This window comes from Arthrobotrys flagrans (assembly GCF_004000055.1).
Source record: "Arthrobotrys flagrans strain CBS H-5679 chromosome Unknown unitig_0, whole genome shotgun sequence".
NCBI lineage: Eukaryota > Fungi > Ascomycota > Orbiliomycetes > Orbiliales > Orbiliaceae > Arthrobotrys > Arthrobotrys flagrans.
The window spans coordinates 2,819,700-2,838,392 of NW_027137550.1; the positions used below are offsets into that span (position 1 = coordinate 2,819,700).

The 18,693-nt window shown below is 45.2% G+C and overlaps 5 protein-coding genes across 5 annotated transcripts; all 5 read left to right on the forward strand.

The window, feature by feature from the left end:
* Window positions 1–2,146: 2,146 nt before the first annotated feature.
* Window positions 2,147–4,361, forward strand: DFL_003875 (uncharacterized protein; the record flags this gene model as incomplete). The annotated part of the gene is made up of 18 exons (XM_067632873.1): window positions 2,147–2,164; window positions 2,247–2,364; window positions 2,431–2,446; window positions 2,514–2,542; window positions 2,602–2,632; window positions 2,698–2,755; window positions 2,822–2,830; window positions 2,894–2,913; window positions 2,968–3,029; window positions 3,094–3,124; window positions 3,186–3,209; window positions 3,272–3,287; window positions 3,349–3,451; window positions 3,511–3,530; window positions 3,596–3,665; window positions 3,725–3,765; window positions 3,822–4,276; window positions 4,340–4,361. The coding sequence occupies 18 exons, from the start codon at window positions 2,147–2,149 to the stop codon at window positions 4,359–4,361; spliced, it is 1,143 nt and encodes a 380-aa protein (XP_067491099.1).
* A 1,784-nt stretch (window positions 4,362–6,145) lies between these two features.
* DFL_003876 (uncharacterized protein) lies at window positions 6,146–7,915 on the forward strand (the record flags this gene model as incomplete). Its single annotated transcript, XM_067632874.1, has 3 exons — window positions 6,146–6,494; window positions 6,615–6,809; window positions 6,876–7,915. The coding sequence occupies 3 exons, from the start codon at window positions 6,146–6,148 to the stop codon at window positions 7,913–7,915; spliced, it is 1,584 nt and encodes a 527-aa protein (XP_067491100.1).
* An 872-nt stretch (window positions 7,916–8,787) lies between these two features.
* Window positions 8,788–9,801, forward strand: DFL_003877 (uncharacterized protein; the record flags this gene model as incomplete). The annotated part of the gene is made up of 1 exon (XM_067632875.1): window positions 8,788–9,801. The coding sequence occupies one exon, from the start codon at window positions 8,788–8,790 to the stop codon at window positions 9,799–9,801; it is 1,014 nt and encodes a 337-aa protein (XP_067491101.1).
* Window positions 9,802–10,556: 755 nt separating this feature from the next.
* On the forward strand, window positions 10,557–12,174 carry DFL_003878 (uncharacterized protein; the record flags this gene model as incomplete). Its single annotated transcript, XM_067632876.1, has 6 exons — window positions 10,557–10,631; window positions 10,719–10,737; window positions 10,831–11,119; window positions 11,187–11,851; window positions 11,916–11,989; window positions 12,058–12,174. The coding sequence occupies 6 exons, from the start codon at window positions 10,557–10,559 to the stop codon at window positions 12,172–12,174; spliced, it is 1,239 nt and encodes a 412-aa protein (XP_067491102.1).
* A 1,490-nt stretch (window positions 12,175–13,664) lies between these two features.
* Window positions 13,665–15,096, forward strand: DFL_003879 (uncharacterized protein; the record flags this gene model as incomplete). The annotated part of the gene is made up of 2 exons (XM_067632877.1): window positions 13,665–14,821; window positions 14,886–15,096. The coding sequence occupies 2 exons, from the start codon at window positions 13,665–13,667 to the stop codon at window positions 15,094–15,096; spliced, it is 1,368 nt and encodes a 455-aa protein (XP_067491103.1).
* Between the last annotated feature and the right edge of the window lie 3,597 nt (window positions 15,097–18,693).

Below are 18,693 nucleotides of genomic sequence, written 5' to 3' on the forward strand. Positions count from 1 at the left end.
GACTGCGAAGTCGTAGTCGAAGTAGTAGTAGGCACGATATTGCTGGCCTGATGCTTTGCTCGTTTGGTATCTATAGAGGCCGTTGCATTTTGTATTACCTTGGCCTGGTGGGGTGGGCTGGGTAGGGGGTATTAGTGTAGATTTGGGGTTTGATTTTGAGGTGGTTCCTGCGGACTTTAGCCTTTTAGTGGTGTGTTGGGAGATATAAGATAGAGATAGGGTTTTAGATAACATTGGTTTCAATGGTTTTGGTGTCAGCGTTGATGATACTGGAGGAGAAGTAGTTAGGGTAATCGTTGTTGGTGGGCCTGGTCTGTAGACGAATGTAGTTCTTGTAACGACAGAAAGAGAAGCAGTCTTTGTGACGACATAGACTGGTTCTATCACTGTATATAAAATAGTCTCTGTGACGTATACCCTAGGTTTAATACGCTTATTGGGTATACTCTCCTGCGACACCCCTATTGGTTGAGGTAGCTTATAAACATACCTGACCGGGGCATGAGTTGATACTAAGGAATTGCTAGCAGTGTGAAAATTCATGACCACTTTCTGTTCAGTTTGTGTCAAAGTTAACGTTGTAGTCTGTAGAGCTGCCTGTAGAGCTGCCTGTACATCAGGAAGTCTTGATGTTAATAGCGACGTTACACTACTTGTCAGGTTTGACGACTCTTCATGTTTCTAAACGGACGCCGAGGCCTTCAAAGGCTCTTGGTTTGTTTGCCATTCTACTCCAGTCGTTGTGGTTGTCGACGCGTACACTGAAGAAGCAATCGGTGAAGGGATAAGGATAGGTATGTGGAGAATAGTTAGGGTCCCGCGACGGCTGAGAGCCACCTGTGTAGTTCTAGGAGCTATATGTAGAGTATAATTGGTTTGGTTGTTCCAGTTACCTGGGAATGGTGCTGCTGTTGTAAACAGTGCATGTAAGCCAATCACGAAAATAAGAATAGAGGCAATAGATGACATTGTGGTCACTGGTTTAGGAGCGCCGATGCCGAAAAGTTCATCGAAATTTGGTTAAATGAAGCAATCATGTCCGCTCGGCGAGCACTTTTTACACCAAGGGCTCTTCCACGAGCTCTGCATCCCTGGATCTATATAGATATGCAATATATACGGGCATTGTGTGTTATCACCTAAATCATGCATACTCGCAATTCCTTCATGTAAATTGCCATGTTTGAGATCATGAAACAGGATACGGCTAACCTATCGTTCAATGCCTCTTGTTACATCCGTTGTTACGTATTTGTATTACCCAGAACACGATTCTCCGAGACTCCTCGGAATATACGTTTAGAGTTGTTTAAAACCGTAGATCAACGAAGAGAAAGAGATGCCTCTTTTCTTTAAATCCCTCTCCCACGGTCATGGCACACCCGCGCGCTAAACCACAGTAGTCAATGCTATAGTGGAAACGCGAGTCAGGGTCCTCGTTCCGTAGGTTCTCGAAGAACCACTGGATCGAATAAGTAGCTTATTAATATCCCTTTCAATTGGACATTAATTGCCCTCAAATTCTAGATTGTGAAGGATTTAGCAGCGGCACCCCACAATATAGAGGACCCACAAATGCGTTGCATGATCGAAAATACCACATCGGATAACACCATATCGTGTAAAACCGGGATTGCTCCACAGTGCGACCCCAAACTCAAACCAACAGATGCAGCTATAGTCAGTAGGCCGAGAACTTGAGATATTGGTAAGCAGTATTATCTCATCACCTAGTTGATAAAGAGTCATACCTACATCATAGCCGCCTGTAGATATTAATATTATCCCCGAAGCTAATCACCGGAATCGGACATCTCTTTGGGCACAAGACGAGACTAACACGTTCCGAACCGAAGCGCGGGGAGAAGCTTCCCTTTCCATTTGGAGGGGTTTTGTTGCCCCTCCTAAAATTATAAACTCCTTCGGCAAACAAAAAGTTCCTAAACTTCCTTCTCCAGTTCACGACATATACCTTTTGGACCATTGGTTCTCTGGCAGCATTGAAAGACCTTGAGCCTTTGGTATCCCTATCTTCCTTTGTAGCCTATGTTCTGTCATTGGGAACTTGGTCTGGCTGGCTATTAAAAGTAGTTCTGACAATTGTTTTTAGGAAGATACGATAACCTAAGCTCCAATTCCTGGAAACATGTCGACAGTCGGCAAGGTATTAACCCAAGCCCGACAACAACTGCATATGCATCGAAAAGAACCCTGGCTAATCCGTTGGAATTCTGGAATCACAACAGCCAATCAAGTGCCTCGCGGCCGTTGCGTACGAAGCAGGAAAACCACTTACAATCGAAGAAATCGAGGTCGCCGCTCCAAAGGCTCATGAAGTCAGAATCAAGATTGAGTACACCGGAGGTTAGTGGTCGGATGGGATGTGAGAGAGAAAAACGTAGAGATGTGGTTGCTAATATTGGAGTTTAGTGTGCCATACTGATCAGTGCGTGCCCGAGATTCTGGTCTGGAGGGCTTGAAGAGAATCAATATCTGATGGTGTAATTGTATAGGTACACCCTGAGCGGAAAGGATCCTGAAGGTTTATATATTTTTTGGCTAGCCAGGAATTTCAAGGAATGGTGCTAAAAGCGGTTGTAGGTGCTTTCCCTGTCATCCTGGGACACGAAGGGTAAGTCTACAAGTTACATTTATAATAGGGTTGAATGGTACATTAAGACACACGTTCTGCTGTAGTGCCGGAATCGTTGAATCCGTTGGAGAGGGTGTCACATCTGTCAAACCCGGTGACCACGTGGGCCTTCCTTGCATCCCAGTCTCATTGTGTAGCTTAGGAAGACTAATTTTTTTACTCGGATAGGTAATTGCGGTATGTTAAAGACAGCTTTCGCATCCAATGCGCTGGTATATATGCTTATGGGTTTTCTACCAGCTTTATACCCCCGAGTGCCGGTAAGCTATAACCTAGCCCGACTATATATCGCCATATCGCTGACTGTGCGATAGTGAATGTAAATTTTGCAAGAGCGGAAAGACAAATCTGTGTGGAAAGATCCGTGCTACCCAGGGTATGGCAGCTCTATCTTCAATATTGCGATAGCTAGCACGAGTTTAAACTAACCAACGTTGAAGGCAAGGGTCTCATGCCTGATGGCACTGTCAGGTTGGTCTTAGATAAGAGATTACGTGGATAAGTAGTTACAGTTGTGCTGACAACTTCTTAGATTCACATCAAATGGAAAGGACCTGTGAGTTTCTTCTGGATACCGAACAGGAAATAAGGGTGTAAAGCTTACGAAGACTGTTTCAGAATCCATTATATGGGTGTATGTATTTGACATTCTCTCACAACGATTGTTTTGAGCAATGGCTAACACGGCATCATAGACTTCGACTTTCAGCCAGTATACAGTTGTTGCCGATATTTCCGTAGTCGCCATCGATCCTAAAGCAGGACTTGACAAGGCTTGCTTGTTGGGATGTGGTATTAGTACGTGGATTGTCGATTCCTTTGGAGTATGAATTGGATGTAGGCTGACGTGTGTATAGCTACTGGTTATGGCGCTGCCGTACGTGTCACGATCCAGACGACCTTTCGTTTCGAATTCACTGACATGATACTGTGGTATTTTAGATCAACACCGCTAAGGTTCAGGAGGGTGACAACGTCGCTATCTTTGGTTGCGGTGCCGTCGGTCTATCTGGTATGTCCATGAGGTCGGATTCGTCATATATCGGTACTATACTGATATATCCACAATAGTTATCCAAGGATGCGTCCGTAACAAAGCTGCCAAAATCATTGTAAGTTCCCTAATCCTCCAATTGAAAACCTAGGATACAAATTAACATCTACTCAGGCTATCGATGTCAACCCAGACAAGGAAGAATGGGCTCGAAAATTCGGTGCCACCGACTTCGTAAACCCCTCGAAACTTCCCGATGGTGGTAAGAATCTCGTCGAAACGATCATTGAGGCTACAGATGGAGGTGTCGACCATAGTTTCGACTGCACTGGTGTTGTTTCCGTTATGAGAGCTGCTCTGGAGTGCTGCCATAAGGGTTGGGGACAGTCTATTATCATCGGAGTCGCTGCCGCCGGTCAGGAAATCTCGACAAGACCATTCCAATTGGTTACTGGTAGGAAATGGCTTGGATGCGCCTTCGGCGGTGTCCGTGGCCGCACTGAGTTGCCAAATCTTGTTCAAGATTATCTTGATGGTCAGCTTAAGGTTGAAGAATTTATCACACACAAGAGAGACCTGAAGGATATCAATGAGGCCTTCGATCTCATGCACTCTGGCGATTGTATCAGGTAACTTAACCCCCGCCCCGTCGGTTCGAACGTTTTATAGGGTTATAGCTAACAATATCTTAGATGTGTCGTTAAGATGTTTTAAGCTTGGGGTATAGTCGAAGGTTTTCAGATTGAATTCGTGAATCCATGAAGTTTGTTTGGCAAGAAAGCGACGTTGTATTTTCATAAGAATCACTGATACATGGCTTCTACCAAACAAATCAACTTTTAACTCCAATGATACCACGACCGACCGAATGTCTAAGTTTAGATCCCGTTGAGGTCTACCGATATCTACAATAACACACGCCCGTCTTGTTTGTCAGACCATCTACTTATGGATGGTTTGATATTTCAATCCATTATTTCGCAGCCTCCGCTTGGTGCGGAAGTATTGAACAGGACTTGGCTGACAAGGTTTGTTCGAAGTCAAGAAACTCCGCTGACCCACAAAAGCAAATTAAGGGAAGCTTCCCCACATGGTTAGCGGCATCAGCACGCATTCGTTCCTGGCCCTCATTTCACCCAAAAGCGGCGGCTACAGTATGCTCTGCAGCCTCCCGTTTGGTCATGCAGGGTCAGGTGTAATATCAAAAATTCAAAATTAATTTGCGGGAAAAATAAAATAAAATCTCGTCCGACCTGTCGATGGGTCTCTAGATCTCTTTATGAAGTTTCGGCGAATTCTAACGAAGAGATCTTGGAGATATCTATCTCATAGATTGAAATCTGACTATCGAAGTACTAGAGTATGGATTTGCCATCGGGTTTGGATTCGTCATGGATGTCGAATTCTTGCCTTTTAGCCCCCCAATTCAGTCTTACGGGAGGGGCTTAGCAGCTGCAGATGCCAAACCTCGGAAAAAAGTCTAAAGGCTCGAGTAATTCACAGTCATAGACATGTCTACCACTACACAGTATGATAAAATAGAATTTTTCTGTGATGTGCTGCATGTGGCCATTCCAAGTCCATCTCGACGATGCAATGATACAATCCCGAGACATCTAGTTAGTCCAGTTTTTCTATGGTCGTTGACTCGACCGCGTAATCGATCCGGATAACCCGGCCTCAGGCAATATCGCTGGTCGGTATATGTACTGGCCCGTTTCCCCTGCGCACTAAAGCTGGCAAGCTTGTTTCATCAGAACATTTGTGGAGGCCCTTGGCTTTGACTTTCTCCAGATCTCGTATTATCGTTGCGCGTTTACATTGGCTGAAAGCTGCCCAGCCAGCCTATCACATCCGGACAGCCCTGATTGTTATTTCGATAGGGGTGTTCTTAGCTCTTGAAATCGGAAGGATCAAAAGGTAAGGATATTTTTCGAATTTCCTTGAGGCTCAATAGCCCGGTCTGCTCGTAATCTCGTCGCATCTGCTTCACTAAATCACGCCCTTCTCTCTTTTTCACTTTCCTTTCTTCTCTTGTCTGGTGGTGTTTTATTGTTTTTTTGTCCCAGCATATTATTATATTCGCACGCTCTCTAGATCTCTCTCGTCTCCGTTATCAAAGCTGGGGTAATTTCACGGTCGCATTGTTAATATTCTGGGGTTCGAGGAAATAGGCAATTGATACATACAAGCAGCAAGCCTGTTGGTGTTTCCTGGCCTCAGTACTCTACCAGTACCGATACAGCATCTGCTTTAGGAGTCTTCACCTGCTGCTTCGCATTGCATTATTCTAGCTATCGGATACATATCGAAATCAATCAGTTCTTTTTTTAATTTATCCTTTTAATTTTTTAATTTTCATCTTTTCAACGCCGTTCGTTATAAATTATAATCATAGTCAAATACGAAACGAGAGGAAGAGAGAGAGAGAGAGGTTATAGGAGGGTGCGGCACAGTCAGTCAGGAACGGGCAACAATAGCACACACAACACAGAACAATGCCGTCGCCATTACGGATATCCGCGGTCGCAACGACATTCCTGTTCCTATCATCAGCATGCCTCAGCTCACAGTCAACAGCACAGAAGGCACCGAAAGTGGTATCGATGCCCTTCGCTCGACGGGAGGATGCCAGAACACTCGATAGAGTCAAACGAGATTCGGTTTCGGTCACTTTGGGTAATGCACAAAGAGGAACCAGATCGATTGGTATCTATTACGTCAACACGACAATTGGAACACCGGGACAGACAATACAGCTGCAGTTGGATACCGGATCTAGTGATCTGTGGATGTTCAGTGAGGAGGCTTGCAGGAGTGACGATGTGACATGTCTTGGTGGAATTTGTGAGCGGAGATTTCCCTCCTCGTGGTTTGGATTTACATTCAATATAAAACTTGAAGGAAACCCAGATTTTGGTTTTTAACAAGGGCGGTCTGGCTAATTTTTTTGACCTTTCTTTCCAGTCGATCCGGAGGCATCGAGTACCTACGAATTGCTGTACAGCGGAGAATTCAATATCAGTTATGTAACACCTGGTTCTGGTGTCCATGGCGACTACATCCGCGACAATGTGGAGATGGCTGGAGCTGAGATTAAGGGATTGACGATGGGTCTGGCGAAGAGGGCGAAGCAGGTCCCCACTGGAATCATGGGAATTGGTACGACCATATCTATATATAGATACCTGGCTGAACCGAGTGAATGACCGCTAATCAAATATCTAGGTTATCGTGAAAACGAGGCTATCTTTGCTCAAACCGGCGGCCGAAATTCGTACCCGAACATCATCGACTTGATGGTGAACCAATCCCTCATCAATACTCGCGCTTATTCTCTATATCTCGACGACAAGGATGCCGCCACCGGTAACATTCTTTTTGGTGGATACGATACTGAGAAATACTTCGGCGACTTGGCTTTGCTTGATATCCAACCCGATGAGAACCAGATAATCTCTAGCTTCATCGTCGCATGGACTGGGTTTTCAATCACAACTGAGAATGATGGAGAGGTGGCGTTGACTACTCGTAATTTCGATCAACCGGCATATTTGGATTCCGGAACAACCCTTACCGTTCTCCCTTCTCAAATCGCCAACCAGCTTGTCGACGCCGCTGGCGCCATCTACGACGAGTCCTCCGGTATTTACCTTGTCGACTGCGATGTAGGCAGAGCAAATGCAACACTCAACTATCAATTCGGTGGTCCCAACGGTCCAATAATCAAAGTTCCTTTCGGTGAACTAGTTCTTCCAATTCGCGATTCCAATGGAGATTATGTCCAATCCGGTGGTGTTCAATATTGCCTATTCGGCATTAAGCCTGGCGATGTTGGCGATATTTTGCTCTTTGGCGACACTTTCCTAAGATCCGCTTATGTAGTCTACGACCTCGACGGCCAGAAAATCGGTATCGCTCAGGCTAATACCGATGCAACGGGATCTAACATTGTAGAAATCACCGGACCGATCGTCTCCGCTGCTTCCACAATAGCCGATCAACCAAGCGTTACTGCCACGGCCACCTCGAGAAACGCTGGTATCGGTGGGTTCGAGACCGATATTGCGACTACTGGTCTATCCGGCCCTACTGGATCCTCAAACGTTGGGTTTACTTTCGGACCAGATAGCGGGGCAACCAATACGGCAACGAACTTACCGAATGGGGCCGCCGTCGTTCCATCGTTCGATTGGGCTGCATTCACCGTAATTATGGGCAGCATGGCGATGGCTTTACTCGGCAGCGGCTTGTTCGTTGCTTTGTAAAAATATAATATGATAGAGACATATAATTGGCAACTTTCAAGGATTCTAATTCCCGTTACCCTTTCTAATGTTTATATTCGCATTCCTTTTTGTTGATTGTCCTCACGAGAAAAGGACCAACGGTCTTTCCTTACTTCGCTTCTACTGTGCCATTATTACTGAATCATCCTCTTTTTAACGTCTATGGCATAGTGGGCTTGTGCATATATGTCCCCGTCCTTTCCTTTTTTATACCATTGGTATTGTCTAATCATCCCTTTTTTCACTCTTGGTCGCAGCGAAACCTCAAAATAGCATCGCACATCCTTTTCTTTTCTCATATTCTTCATACCGGATTTCATATTTTGGGGTGCGCATATATATCATCATTTGCATGAATTTTTGGCTCATGCTGCAAGTATCGTATCCCGTTCTTTTGTATTATTACCCGTCTACCTTGGAGGAAGAGTAGAGTTTTATGTTCGATAGCGTTTGGAAAAATGGTTGTTTATAAGCTAGCTAGCACGATATATAGGAGAAATTTAAATGCAGACACCATGAGGTGATCTATAAAAAATTATCTCATTGTTTTCAATTATTTTACTCTTAAGCGGACGAAAGGCGTCGGTGTTCGCCTTAACCTACCTTTAGCGATCAGTATTTTTTAAATTTCGTAATTGAAGACTCAAGAAATCGCTAAGGGATATGGACAACCGAGGAGTGATTAAATCGATCCTTCACGGCAATTAATATTGCGGGGCTACCAACAACAAATCTCTCCTCAAACGATATACTTTCTCATGCTGAGTATTCCGTTGGAAGAATTCAATAGAACTTTCAAGACAAGAATTCAGTAGATCGATTGCAAGTTGCAAGCAGATCCTAGTATCAAGATGGACTTACAACCCCCACCATCCCGCCGCATCCTCTTCCTCAAAACCTCACCCAAACCCCTCTCCCTCATGGGCCCCAGCAATAACCTGCTCATCGAAGCCCTCCACGAAAAAGGCTTCCAAGTCGACGAACGCCTTTGGTATCCTCTCCATCCATCCCCAGGATCTCTTACACTGGCAGACCTAACATCATACCACTCAATAATCTTCATCGCCTGTTGGGACTATAATCTGCACATCATCGAATTCCAAACATTTCTACAAGATCTAGTACTCCCTGCACAAATTTCCGGTGTAAAAATTGTTAACCCCGTGGAATTGATATCTTGGAATTCGAATAAAATCTATCTAAGAGATCTAGAAAAGGATTTAGGGGTTGTTATTCCTGAGACTATATTTGTTGATACAACAGATGGAGAAGTTCCGGTTTACCAAGATGTTATATCAAAATATGGAGGCGCGGCCAGGAACTCTAGCGTGGTTATAAAACCCTCTGTATCCGCTTCAGCAAAGGAGACGCATAGGATTCCGGATCCATCTTCTGAAGCGTATGATCCCACAGAAACACAGTCCAGCTGGGCGCAGGTATACACCTACACCCGCTCACTCTCCCCAACAGTAAAAATCATGATCCAAGCCTTCGAACCCTCCATCAAGAACGGTGAATACTCAATCATCTTCCTCGGCGGTAAATACAGCCATACAATCCTAAAACGACCTATCGCCACAGATTTTCGAGCTATAGAAGAATATGGCGCACGGATCGGTGAGCTAGACGATTCGAAGGTTCCAAAGAAAGGGAAGGAAATTGGGAGGAAGGTGATAGAGTATGTTAGAAGGAGGTTTGGGTATGGGGATGACTGGAAGTTGGGGTATTTGAGGTTGGATGGGGTGGTTAGGGATGATGGGGGGTTTGTGGTTATTGAGGCGGAGATGCTGGAGCCGTATGTTTATTTGAATGTAGAGGGGGCGAAGAGGGGGTTGGAGAGGTTGTGTGAGGTGCTTGGGGGTTGATGCGGGATATATTGATGTGTATAACTTAGTCTATTTATCAGAGTCGGTGGGAGAAAATCATCTCCGTGTATTCTGTGTTGCTATCTGTTGGTTTTTTGAGTCGGGGTATGTCGAGGAATTGGTCATGTAAAGATATGTTAAATTCGCAATTAGGTATTAGGTACTTATCGAAATACTTATCATCTAGAAACAATCTTGATATAGATTGGGGTACGTAATTAATTGCCAATGCCAATGGTTGATGGTACAAAGATAGCGCACTATAGCGGTTCAAAACGGCCCCGCGTCTTAAGTTCGGGATCCTTGAATATACATGCGTGTGCTGCATGAGGCAGCCTATCGATTAAACTAGTGTCGAACAGGTTCCATCCACTGGGATTACTAGGTTCGTTAGCCGTAATCATTATCAATTGACCTTCCAGCCCGTGTCCAAGCTTAAGGTCGCGGTGCGGGGTGCGTCTACGTAGTACTGTTGGATTCCTGCATTTTAGGAATGTAAGATGCATCGCACAAGGCCGACACAAGCCGTATTCCGCGATCGATTTCTAATTGATATTCAAGGCTTTGAGGAGTACAAATACCGCTATGTTTGGCCCTCGATCTACCCTCGTAGTTGCAAAATACAACTGGATTTGTTAGTAGCTGTAGCTGCCTATTTACGGTTAATTTTCGTATATTTGCCTTTAAGATCAAAATATTACGTGCCCGGAGATCAAGACTAGATATAACACCTCGAAGGAGAACAATCGATAAATATGGGACTCAAGGAATTACGTTACGCCGCAAAGGTTGACTTGACGAAGGATCCTGCGACGCTTCCGTATTTACATGTAAGCCACAAACCGGCCTTTGGTTCCTTAGCTTCCCCTAACGTGCTAAATTTAAACCTAATATATATTAATAGCATAATGTTCTAGAATCGCTGGCATCCTGATGGTATATTCCACTCTTCACACCAAATCACTGTTATCTTGCAAACGCCCCTGCGACTGTATGTGTTGATATCATGACTTCGGTCTAACAATATAGTCCCCAACTGCGGCACCATCAAGAATGGCGAAGTTGTCAAAATCGAATGCGTAGACTGGACCGGCGGCCAAATTGGGAACAATGATAGCGCCGACGACGTAAAAAATGTTGACTTGACCAAAGTCCACTACCTTACCGGCCCGTTTGAAATTGAAACAGCAGAACCCGGTGACGTACTTGTTGTTGAAATCCAGGACGTCCAGCCGTTGCAAGATCAACCATGGGGGTTTACGGGTATCTTTGCTAAGGAGAATGGAGGTGGTTTTTTGGATGATATTTATCCTAAAGCGTATGTTAGAGGCTTCCTAGCTACCGGTTAGGAATATATTGGATGGTGCTGACCGGAGTGTTCTTAGTGCCAAAGCAATCTGGGACTTTGAAGGGATATTCTGCTCTTCTCGTCATATCCCAGGTGTCCGTTTCGCTGGCCTTATCCACCCAGGTATCCTCGGATGCGCACCATCCCCGGAAGTCCTATCCATTTGGAATAAACGCGAATCAGAGATTATCACATCCTGCTCTCACATGGAAAGAGTCGTTGCTCTAGCTCCCCAACCAGTCAATGTCCACGCTGGTACTGCTTCCGGAGACCTCAAGTCCAAAATTGGCCAAGAAGGCGCTCGCACAATCCCCGGACGACCCCAACACGGCGGTAACTGCGATATCAAAAACCTCTCACGAGGATCAAAAGTCTACCTCCCCGTCCACGTTCCAGGCGCAAAGTTCTCAGTAGGAGATCTTCATTTCTCGCAAGGTGATGGTGAGATTTCTTTCTGTGGGGCGATAGAGATGGCGGGGTGTATTACCATTAAATTTAGTGTTATGAAGAATGGAATGGCGGAGCTGGGGATGAAGAGTCCGATTTATATCCCTGGTCCCGTGGAGCCGCAGTTTGGGCCTGGGAGGTATATTTACTTTGAAGGGTTTTCGGTGGATGAGAATGGGAAGCAGCATTATATGGATGCGACGGTGGCGTATAGACAGACGTCGTTGAGGTGTATTGAGTACTTGAGGAGATATGGTGGGTGACTAACCTTTTAAGATCGATGTGATCATATTTTGGTTACTAATCAAGCTGGGGAAAGGCTACTCCGATTATCAAATCTACCTTTTATTGTCATGCGCGCCAGTTCAGGGACATATTGCGGGGATTGTGGATGTGAGTCTCTCCTCTAAAATCGCCTAAACCGGCCGCAATAGTCTTTTTTCTAACACTAAGACCCATAGATCCCTAACGCCTGTACTACAATGGGTCTACCAATGGATATCTTTGAGTTTGATATTTCGCCGGGAGCGCCAGTCAAGAAGATCGATATGGGAACTTGCGCTTTTGCATCAGAATAGCACCGTTCAGAACGTATTCAGGATAAAATAAAGCCCCCAAAGATCCACCCTCGACCGTAGGATTCGGAAAGAAAAGAAGTTAAAGGTTTTGTATGGTCCGAGTTTGCTTTGTTAATCTAGTTCTGAATAACTTCATCCGAATGTTGCACGAATTCACTTCCATTCCATGAATATTTTTAAGGGCATTTGGAACAGACAGACCATTTGATATGCCTGTGTGTTGATTCAGTGGTAAAATATAGCGTGACACACCGTTTCGGTGATACCACAAAATCAACAACTAAAATATGTTTTAGTTCTTAACCAAGTGTCAGACCGCTAAGGAAGGAGAGATCATTGGCAATACTCCCACATGAGAATACAACTCGCAGCTTGGAATCTATTATGTCCATGTTTGCTGCGCGGTATTTGTCAAAAGCCGGCAACGTCGGCAATAATTGCGAGCGATTATGGGAATCAGGATCCGAAGCGGAATGTCCAGACTATTGCGTTGTAACTCGGCTAGCAAGACATATCACGCCTTCCTGAATGGTCATAACGAGGCTCATATAGCATCCCAACAATGCTAGATTTAATTAATGAACAACTAGGCTCTCGATGTCGATGCTACCTTACCCTTGTATGGCCATACATGGGTCTACTCTTAATTCGAAATTGTAATGCGTTTATTATGACTTAAAGACATCTTGTAAACGCCCCTCAGACTGAGGCCACCGTTCGGAATCAGGTGGTAGCCGTAGGCAGCTGGGAATTTAAATACAAAACTGGAAGCTCGGTACTTAGCGACTAGTTTAAGTTTGAATGGATTTGATATTAGGGGTTTCTCGTAACCAGGGCCTCCTCAGACCTCTCCGGGTACACGCGTATATATCACACGACTCATATATATGATAAAGGTATTCGAAGTAACGGACATTGTAACTACGAGCCACTCGCTATAGAGCAATACGTTAAATCTCCGGTTTAATATCAATAGTACTCCGTTCCGAACCAAGCTAACGCCACGTCCTTCGACCGAACCCAGGATCTTCCCACCTTCGGCAGTATAAGTCCCTGCATTTCCTGTCATCATGCTAGTGTGAGACAGTCAAGCTTTTACCGGCGTACTATTCTCTTGCTTAGGTTGCTTGGTACTCTCTTAACTAGCTCTCAAGCCATACGTATTATCATTCATACCCTATTTCTTATTCAAGGGGAGAGAAAGGAGGGTACATATTGGGCAGCCTAATATATTCAAGAGGCACAGCAAGCCAGGGCAGCTCGTATGTTGCATTACTTAACTATAATTAATTCTAATCGACCTATTATCCGGCAGTAGACCTAGGATTTCTCTAGCTTGATAGGAGAGCCTACAGTATATATATGAGTCGGGGAAAGCCTTCGTATAGCATCGTTGGAAACTAGCCTTTCGAACTCTACCTCACCTTTATATGATATCTATAACCAGCGGTACCGCAGAGAATAGAATTGCGATATCTAACAACACAACCATGAGCTCTAACTCAAAAGACAACAGACTTCCCTTCGATATAGTCAGCTCCCTTATCCAATTTCGAAACAAAGACCACCAATTCTGGTGGGAAAGAACCGGCAGCCACCTCGCAGAGCTTCTCAAGTACGCCGGATACACCTATTCGGAACAATACAACGAATTACTTTTCTATGCCTTGCATGTGATCCCAGAGCTAGGCCCATCACCAGACGAAACAGGATATCTAAGATGGAGAAGTCCCCAGACGCCTGATGGAACACCTCTAGATCTCAGCTGGGAATGGGGTCTTGAAGGGAAAGGCGTTATACGGACCTCCTTCGAACCTATCGGACCACAGGCGGGGACAGCGGCGGATCCATTCAACCGCTACGAAACAGATGCTTGGATTAGATATCTAGACGCTCAAGGACTTGTTGTTGGACTCGATCTAGATTGGTACCATCATTTTACCGAAAGATTGCTACCGAAGTCTCTAGAAAACGTTCAGATGACGGACAAGCTGAACTTCGAACTCGCGCCCAAGGCGGGGACCTTTGTTACTCGGGATATCGATAGATCAGGGCCGATTGTCAAGTTATATATTTTCCCAGGCTTAAGGGCTCAGGAACTTAGCGTTTCCAATCTTGAAGTTGTCATGCAGGCTATTCGAGCTCTTCCACCGGTGCAATACCGATCTCTCAATGTGGAGCCTTTGTTGGATTATCTCAACGATGCGGCTATGAAATGGGGAATGGAGACAGGTATATTCTCCTTCGATCTTACATCCCCGACAACATCAAGAATCAAAATATATACTCGAGCCCCAAATACCACAGTGGATTACCTTATGGACGCCCTTACACTCGGAGGTCGATACGATATATCAGAATACAGTGCCGAAGCTCTAGCAGACGTGAAAGATTTCTGGAAGATCTTTACCGGTGACGCGCCGGATGTACTACCAACTGGAGGCGCCGAACGCGCGGGTCCTGGGTTTTACTTTACAGTTAAAGCGGGGAAACCAGCGTCGCCGAAAGTATATATTTCTCCAATTTCATTTTGTAAGAATGATGCAGAAGTGCTGGAAAGATTGCGGAAATACTTCTCCACGCGCCGGAACGCGGACAAAATGCTTCTTCAGATGGATAATTATGAGAAGGCTTTGGATAGTATATAGTAAGTCGGATTTTCTAAATTTTAGTTCCAAGACAGGACTAATTATTCATGGGTGTATTGATAGTGGTCCCGAACTTCTGAATGACCGCTGTGGCAGTCACTTCTATGTTAGCTGCGCGCTGCAGAAGGACCAGCTACGAGTCGTTACATATCTTTGTCCTCAGACTCTGGACCAAGAAACTCAAGCCATCGAGAAACGGAAGAATATGACGCAAATGTCATTAATTTCCAGAATCCGGGATCTCCAAAGCCGGTTCCTGGGATATCTTAGCTGAATGGATATGATCTGGTATCATGGTGGAAGATTGAGAGTAATTTTTTTCTATCTTTGTTCCATATTATATTTAATGGCCCTGAAATGTATAGAGTATTTTGACTATAAATTGTTTTAATGTGCATGTGTGGCAGAAGTTTCAAAGTTCTATATTATCTCGATCGCTTTGCAGTTTACAGTCCTAGGATTCGATCTGCTATCAATTCAACTAGTTGATAGTATACAGGTGTCTATACTATCGAGTTCTACACGGCGTCATTCTCATGACCCGTCATAATTACAAGCCGTGTACGTTAAACACATGCGAGTCAATATATAAGAAATATTTCCTCGTGCCGGCGCCAGAAAAGCAGAGATTCAAACCACCTGCAGTTGATGTGGGAAACAAACCAGCTGTTGTGACAGTTGACATTCGGCTGCGGCTGATAAATATAAAACGCAGACACAACGTTTCCTTGGCTGAATGCCGTCTACAACGGAGATAAAAAGATAGACGTGGTTATCATGTCCGCGACCGGATCTAGATAGTCGAGTTACAGGTTCGTTTTGCTAGCGCCGTGGCGTATTTCGTTAGGAAACAAGATGCTTTTGTCATGTTGATTGGAGAATCCTTGGAAATTATGAGATTTTTGTTCCTCTGGATTTTTGGCCTACAGGCCCCAAGAGAGCGCGCACCCTACCATATCGATATCTGGTGAAGCCTGAGACAAGAGCACTTGCACTCCCACTCGCACATGTATCTACGTTATGAATACATATATTGGTCTGATAGATAGAACATGAAAGGATGGTGGCGCACCCCCACGTCCTGTCGCAATCGCATTGACCTGCACAGTGCACGACAGCAGTTCAATTGACCCAACGTTCAACCTGGCCAACGCTGGACACTTGAGCCGCGGTATTAATATATTTGGGAAGACAAGGAAAATCTTAATAGTCTCAGCCTTACAGAATTGTTGGGACTTTATTGCGAATTGACTTCGGCAGATGCAGATCTTAGGATGGGCATGAGTACTCATGAGCTCAATCTAATCGATCCAGCCGCCGACGAACCTTTCGAACTCGTCGGTTTCGTAAAATTGGTGCGTTGTTCGTGACTAATTTACAACAGGTTGACATTGACAACGAACATCTGGAACTGATGGAGACTTCGTCATTCGAAAGAACGAATAAAATCAGTCCACTTCAGCTGGCAGAAGCCATACCGAATGGAAGAGGATTAGCGAGTCGTCAACAAGGGGAAATTCTTCAGACCAAAGCGCTAAATCTGAACGCTGGGAATATTTATTTCAGCCGTCGCTTCTGTCACGAAAAATCTCCTGCAAAACACCAGGCTGAGGACTTTGATGCATTCGCCAGGGGGGCTGCATTGCATAAGCGACCCTCATGTGCCAGCGAGGAATCTCTTTTGAATTCTACAATTCATGGCAAAAAAATCCCACGGGAGAACTTTTTGCTCCTTCTCTTCTTGCGGACCAAGTCCGGCGGGATCTCTATCCCACGTAGCAAGGGTTTCGAAAGGGGTTATGATCTTCTTGAATCTTGGGATGTGATATCGATAATGATCGGATGTAACACCGAATATTGATCCTTACCCTCCCGATATCGCGGACCAGGAGGCCGGATAGCACGGAAGAAGATTCGAATCATTGTGTCAAATCTAGACCGGGAAATACATAAAACATCCCAACATTCAGCCCCAGCCAAGGGATGGGTTCCTGAGCGCGCCAGCTCTCAGCCCTCAAGAAGGGATACACGTGCGATAACAATGACTGTTCGTCCTGCAGCTGAGAAACACGGTTGGGGTTGAGGTTTCCAAAATGCTACTCGGCCTCTCAACCCACCCCTGCGGTTCCGGTTGGTCTAAGTGAACGCATGATTATGCATTGTCAAAATGTGTGCTGCAAAGACGGAACAAGACCATTAGTGAGGCAGCCCTTGCTTGTGTAAAAATACACCTTCCCTAATTTCGCTTTGGCGAGATGACGTATAGCGGTTTGGTGTTGCGGCTTCAGATGGAGACAGTTTGTGGTCCTCGGGGCCTTGGGCGGCCCCTTTTATTCGGAGTCAATGGGAGTATAACTCTCATTATTGTTGGCGTACATGGTCGCTGTGTTACAGCAATTTCATATTCACAACTCCGCAAATAATAATCTTAGTGCCATCTAATGAACTAATGAGGATTTTTTAAAATTGATATCTGGAAGGAAATCTAAGAGAGGACGGATCTTAACTGGTGCGGCTTATCTTCATATCAAGCTCTCGACGCACGAGAGAAAACTAACGATAGATAGACGTGGGCGCATCAAAAGCAGGTCCGAAGATCCTGTTCCTAGGAAAAAGCAATTCTGAGCCGGTTCCAACGAAAGTCGAACTCGCGCTTGACGTTAACATTTCATATTATACATATTCGCATGCTATGCAGTAACATCACGCTGAGCTATGGAGCCTTGTTCCATGACCGTGGCGTCTGTACGGTTGCTAGTTTGGAGTGCGAAAACATCACCTCAGGATCAGTTCATTGTCGGTGCAGCAATCGCATTTTATAGTAATCGCAATCGCAAAGGGTGCAGGGCTTCTGCAGGAAGGATCCGTTCCAATTGAGCCGAACAGTTGGCAATCTTAACCCGAAATGCCTGTAGGGAAAAATCAAAGACATTTTTTTGTTCTGCAGGCGAAATACGATATCAGTCGACATTTTCTAATTTCAGGTCCGCTAGTTAATTTGAGTGGGTCCAACGATTGTACGGATAATCTATCCGGGGGCTATTTTCCCGGAGTTGGGTCAAAACCAACATTGTATTAGAAACTAACGTATCTTCAGGCCTTTCTAGACGACATTCCACACAGCTGAGGCTGTTTAAATATTCGTGGTATTGAGATCTCGATGTATGTATGCGCTGTGGAGAACTGTTAGTTGGATATTTACCCCTTTTACCTAAAAATGATTGTGCTCCGTACCGGGTAGCCGAGTTTGTGTCTGGAGCACCGAGGGAAAAAGCATTGTGGGACCGCCGTGGCTGTAGGTTCCCAGCCAAGCGAAAGAGGAAAGAATCAAGGAGGATCTAAGGAACCAAGTGTGGATTGGAAAGTCTAGGAGGCTTTGTTTCGCCGTCTTAGGCAGGCTCCTTCTTTCTCGTCATCGGTGTGACGATGGCGGTAGGAAGGAGTTGGGAGTCTTGCATGAACTTTGAAGTTCCTGCAGTTCCTGCTGGGCAACGTGCGCGACTGGGTTCCTGGCGCAGGGGTTCGATTCTTCCGCGTAGCTAGGAGTACATGGTTGAATGCAATTGCAATGTTGAGCATCCGTTCACTTGGCTGACTCGACTCCCGCCCACGGATGCGGGAAGGGTAATTAAGCTGAAAACTCTGTCTTGATCTTGCTTGTCTGAAGATCGCGGGGAGTTATCTGCGGCTCAACAATAGCTCGTGGCTTGATAGAATTAATTACGAAATTATAGCACGATAATTAAATATTATCCTGTCTCTAATCATATTGGATGGGCGGTGCCTTAGCCCAGTGAGGATAGTCCCTAGGGCGAACACCATTCCCCTGGCGAACGCTCGGCCCATGCAGGTGGTGCCACGACCTATTTCT